The sequence below is a fragment of the Chaetura pelagica genome, unplaced genomic scaffold, assembly GCF_000747805.2.
Source record: "Chaetura pelagica isolate M959 unplaced genomic scaffold, ChaPel_1.0 scaffold637, whole genome shotgun sequence".
In the NCBI taxonomy this organism is placed as follows: domain Eukaryota; kingdom Metazoa; phylum Chordata; class Aves; order Apodiformes; family Apodidae; genus Chaetura; species Chaetura pelagica.
Window position 1 is genome coordinate 1,391,180 of NW_009953950.1, and position 6,000 is coordinate 1,397,179.

Below are 6,000 nucleotides of genomic sequence, written 5' to 3' on the forward strand. Positions count from 1 at the left end.
GCAACTGAACTTTTGCTAAAATGTCTGGTAATAATTAAAGTTTTTATAAAATTATTTCACAGAAACACCTTTTCTTTGACAAGGACTGTTCACATGCCACTTTTACAAATGCAAAAGCCAAACGTGCATCTGATAACTAAACCCTACCATAAAAAACAGATTGTACTAATTCTCCCAGGAAAAGACTCTTGTTTCCACTAAGCTTTAATAAAACTGAGATCATATTTTAAGATACCATATTAGTTTTGTCTACACATGCAGCTTTCCTATTCTCTCTTCCTTAGATCACAATGCCTTTTTTTCAGGAAACATTTTGCCATTACCAACTAAATTAGCAGTAATACCATCAATTCCTAGACGCTGTGAGCAATTAACTATTATTTAGCAAATATATTTTGATGGACTACTATAAAACTTTGCAAAGGAAGATGGTTAAGAAAACCCCACAGACAGAAAATTTTACAGTTTGAGACATTAAGCAAACATTATACCAACTTCTTTAAAGCCATTCATCTGTTTGCAGTTTAAATAACTGCAGTGTTGACATGCAGCAAGCAGAGACAAACATGTTGAATAATATTTTCCCAGAAGTCAGATGCTACATAAAAATACTGCAAAAAGATACGTGATTGTTTTTAAATACAAGCTAACTCTCAAATTTCTTCCTGTACATATTCAGAAGGATATTTGCCTGCTGAAGGGAAAAATTTGCATTATTCTTTCTCTCTTTTTTTTGCTAAACAGACTTTGTAGCATTATGAGGTTCAGTTTCACATAATGCATTAACGTATTTATTATTATTCATTAGTATCTTTATTCTGGGGCAAAATTATCCCCTCTGGTGCATCTGAATAACTTCACTGAAAACAGTAATTCCATACACGAAAATTTATGCAGAAGTCACCCAACCTGTTAGCTCCTAGTGATGAGACAAGGATGGAAAAATACTGCCACTCAACTGTCATACCAGAAGGAAATTGTATAGCCATCAGTCTGCACCCAAGCTCAGATGCTAAGACATCCCCTCCCCCTGCCCTGCCATATTTATCAAACATGTCAATTGTCTTCACTCATAGCACTTTATATATAGCATTGGAGACCAGTTCACTTATGCTAATGTACATAATTATTTTGTCTGTCACCACACCTTACACAATGCACTACATTATAGGCTAGTCCTACTCTAACATACATGAGTGCAATACATAAGGACGTTACCAAAGCTAACTCTGAAATAGTGAGTGCAAACTCAAAAGAAGGCCCTGCAGAGAATATGCACATTCTTGTCCACAACTCTGTCACCTCAGTTCCAGCTTTTTATGTGGCATAAATAGGTCAGCAAAAATACTGTGGGCAGGCTGTCATTACTTTCCACTTTAGGTCAGTGGTTTTTAACCAGGAGCCTGTGTAAAATCCTACTGCCAGGCATAAATTTACTGTTCAAGAATATGGATTTGAAACACCAGTTAAAATGTGTTAAAAGGCTGCATACTGAAAGAGACTGACAACTGCTGCTTTCACATACTAAGCTGATTCAGAGAAGACAAAACTCTTAACTCCTGATGTAAAATCATGCTTTAGTTACCCAGATTCTAACACTAAAAAAATTACAACAGAATTACAAAACTGAGAAAAAATAAAAATATTTCAGACCAAAAGAAAAAAAATAAACTTTTTTTTTAATAGGGTATCTTTAAGTGATCTGTGCACGTATGTATGCACATATGCATAGACAAGATATAAATTTCAGATATTTTCCAAATAAGTGTTCACATTCTGATAATTTCTGAAGTTCAGTATCAGCATTTATTTAGAATAAGTTCAGATGCTCCATGTAATTGTGACAATGGAGTTTACTAATATGTTACTGTTGAAACTAGCAGTAGGTGCTTTAATGTGAAAGCATACAAGCTATTTATCATTCGCCCTTTTAAAAGAAGTTATAATGTCATCCATACCTTCATTATTAGTAGCATTTTCTGTCATTGGTGCAGTGGCACTAGTTCCTGCTGCCATATCCAGAAGAGGTTGAATTATTTCTATTTTAAATACTCCATTTTTCTGCCAGAGGTTCAGGACACGGACTATTTTACTCTGTTGAAATACAAGAAGTATCAATGCTAAATACAGCTTTTCTAATTCACAAACTCCAAATTTATCTTCCATACACTGAGAAGAACAGTTTGAACAGCACAGAACAGTTTGAACAGCATAGGAGTTCAACATCATCAGGCATACCTATTAAACAAACCCTCTATTATCACATAAGCCAGGAAGACCCTTTAGATGGTAAAGTTCAAAATTGCCAACTTATTTTACTATCCATTTCAATACAAAGCAATTAGTGTGATTTTTCTAAAATTGTCTGTCCAATCAGAAAATCCAGGTTTGAGACACAAAAGAGGAAATTACATCAGCCCCACCATTTCTTCACAGATGGTCACAAAGGGGTGAACAAACAATGCAAAAAGAAAAACAAAGAAAATGAAGATGAACTACAAGCCCCTAACGAAGAGAGGGGCAATGAGACCATAAAACACTAGAACAAAGCTTTAAAGTTAAATAGAAGACAGTTTGCTTGAATTTTTTTTCTACTAACCCAAACAATTCTATGTTGACACAAGGAAACCCATCTCCACCATTATTCAAAAAATCAGGAAAGCAAGTGGAACACGTTCTAACTGATCACTATAGAATGATTAAACTAGAAACTCTGATTGTCTGCTGTTATTTTAAGCTTGTTTCTTTTTTTAACATTAAGAACAATGAAGCTTTCAGGAACAAACTGGCAATCAGTCTTTTCCTTCTTTAACCCAGTATTAAACAATAATACCTAGGTAGATGTCCTGCTTCAGTTGGATTGTGCAAGTGGGTCTAAGTCAGAATACATGTTACATTGACATACCTGTCCTTTTTGTATCTGTCATCTGACTTGCACACAAATACATTTAAGTACTTTTCACTTCTACAGCTGCTGCTAAGAATGAACTGATTCTGTTCCTACTTGCTTCACCAATAAAATTCCTTACTGTGACTCAAGGTATATACACCCAAATGCATGTATAATTTCATAAGCTGAGTGATTAAAGAATTTCATAAAATGTATCTATGCTGAGATCAATTAGAGAGAAACCTGAAATGGCAATTTCAAAATAAGATTTTGGTCTGAAAATCAGCTGACTTTTAAAACAGCAACGTCTTTTGGTTTGGGGTATTCTTTCTCCCCAAAAGACTTGAAAATAATATGAAGGCCAAAAAAAAATAATAAAAATAACCCAATACTATTGGTTTAAGTCACATATTAATCTTACAGAAAAGAAAAAAAAAACAAAAACAGGAGTGTCACTGTCTTTGGATATCAACTGTAGTCATTATGTATCTGCAGACTGGGTTTTTTGTTCAGCAACTGGACACTCATTAAAACAAGCATGCTATAAATAGTATTATTCCCCTAGTGGAAAACATCTTAATTATTTTAAGTAAGATATCAGGTAGTTCCAGAAAGGAGATGGTCAGTCTAATTCATTTAGATTAACAAAATGGCAACAGCAAAGAGAGAAACAAGAAGGAACTACTCTATTTCACTAGGGTATTAACCCAGAAGCTCCAGAAAATCAGATTCAAGGCCTAAAGGTCTAAATGTTCCACATTTTAAAACTAGAGAGCATCAAAGATGTGGCTTAGTCACATACACTGTTGAAATATCCACATAAGCAAAACAAAATTGATTAAGTTAGGCAAAATAAAGTATTTTAACTAGAACTTCCATTTAACTATCATCTTTGATAATCCTTCTCAGAATGTCTTAGTATTTCATGCAACAACATTCACTGCCATTGGAAGAGAGTATCATGGAATCAGCTTTCACACAAGTGGAAACACCAATGCAGCACTGTTATCAACAAGTTACAACTCTGGCAAACATAGCTATACCTTGTCTTCAGATGGACAGAGATACAAATACTGGAATGTGGCAGTAATATTTTTTGAGAATCTTGGCCCAAATACATCTTTGTCTGTTCCAAACTGGTGACGAGACTGACGAACAATAGAATCAATAACATACAATCCAGGGACTTTATATTCCGGTTTGCACTGAAAACATAAAGGTAACTTTCCATTATGCAGTGATACTAACAAGGTAACATGCATTCACTCCAGATCCTTACATAAAATCTATAGTTAATATACTCGGATAGAAAACAAAACAAAACACACACACAAAAAAACCACGTTAATTTGTTTTATGCAGAATTCTCTTTGTTTTGTTTATAGAAATGGAAAAGAAAGGAGAAGAAAACAGGCTTTCATATTTGGGACACAGAAAATATACCTGGATAGCCTAAAGCAGCCTTTACCTTCCCAATCACTGCCTTTAAACTACCTTTAGCTTGACTACATGACAGTTTAAGAACAGGTCCACCACATTACAGTACAGGTTGTTATAACCCCACTATCAAGCCCACTTCACACTCAATGCACTGAATTACTTCCACAAACGCTGTTCTCCAGAATTCAATGTAAAGTCCTTCTCTTTGGAAGTCTCTGAAGAACTCTGAATGAAAAAGAGTACTTCTCCTGTTCACTCAGAACTTACTTTTAGGCAGCATGATGGTTTGGTTTCAGCAAGCATTACATTCTAGCCTGTTGTTCTACAAGCCTAGGCAAGCATGAAAACTGTATTTCCTGAAATATATATTATCTCAGCCAGTGAAAATTATTTTTATGTTCAGTACCTCCAGTTTCCTCCCCAGGTGCTGGATGGAGGAGGAAGGGGGAATATCACAATTTTTTTTCTCCCCTTCTTAATGTACTACAGAAAACAAAGTGATAGCATAGATACCAAAATGTGTAAAAACCTAAAAAAAAACAGCCTGCAATCCCTGAATAACAGAAACCTTTCTGTTTATCTACTAGCATTAGTAATGGTATCTAGTAACAGATGCAGACACTACCTTATCAGTAAATTATTTTTTTATTTTTTACCTTTTTGATGAACTTCTCTACAATCTGGACAACATGCTTGTACAGCTAGAAAATAAATACAAAAATTAATTTCTCATCTACTCAACAGTGAGTCATCATTTTAGCAGTATTTTAACTCTTTCTGCCTACTACCATCTGGGAAAGATTACAAGCAAAACACTGTAGTGACATTCTAAAAAAACTTATTTTATGAAGCTAAGGCAATTAAGCACAGACAAAAAGCCTCCATGGGGGGAAAAGGCAGAAACAAGCTATTCTTTCTTTCAGAACTGTGTCAGTATGTATGTAAAAGACATACTGCTTCTAAAGCATTAGTGAGAGCTTTCTGGATTTAGTTTCTAAGCAAGTCCACTACGTTTTAATATGTTACCATGCACCTGCATCCTGAAACATTTAAGATTTTATTACACAGAAATCACAGCACCGTAGTGAGTGTAGCATTAAAAAGCAATGATTCAAAAAAATCACGCTGACATTATGCTACTAGTTTAAAACCAAGAGATTATATATTCATCACCCACTTGTTTCTAGATAACATTCTTAATGCCAACTAGAAGAAAATATCCATGAAGCCAAGACTAGGAAATCCAGAGATGCATTAAAAGTGAATTTATAAAGCATCACTACTGTTAGAGTTTCATGTTTTTTCTATTGTACTTCACCTTAATAGCTTTAATGGCAGCTTTTGTGATGAGAATCATCTTTGCTCGGGAAATAGGAGGTTTCATCTCCATCAGCGAAAACAGCTAAACAAAGAAAACAAATATTAAAAATGTATTATGAAGTTTAAGTAGTTAATCAAAACCACAACATTTCAGACAACTGATTGATTACTGACATTCCACATTATGTATCACCACAGAAGAGCTGGCTGCTCTTGAAACAAAGAGACTAATGGGCAAATCATTCGAGGCAATGTTGAAAGTTATCTTGTGAACTAACCAGTATTCACTGATTTACCAGATTTTATAAGGCTGCTGTCAAAGTTCCATCTGTCTCTAAAAATCAGTATCT

The 6,000-nt window shown here is 34.6% G+C and overlaps 1 protein-coding gene across 1 annotated transcript in view; it reads right to left on the reverse strand.

Annotated features, from left to right (window-relative positions):
- The window catches only part of SCAF4 (SR-related CTD-associated factor 4), a 34,452-nt gene extending 28,724 nt beyond the window's left edge, over positions 1-5,728 (reverse strand). Inside the window, exons 1-4 of the mRNA XM_010001822.1 lie at positions 5,649-5,728; positions 4,987-5,031; positions 3,934-4,095; positions 1,959-2,094 (exon numbers count right to left, since the gene is read on the reverse strand). Of these exons, the coding sequence (XP_010000124.1) occupies positions 1,959-2,094; positions 3,934-4,095; positions 4,987-5,031; positions 5,649-5,720 (415 nt within the window). The 5' untranslated portion in view covers positions 5,721-5,728. The remainder of the gene's footprint in view (positions 1-1,958; positions 2,095-3,933; positions 4,096-4,986; positions 5,032-5,648) is intronic.
- Between the last annotated feature and the right edge of the window lie 272 nt (positions 5,729-6,000).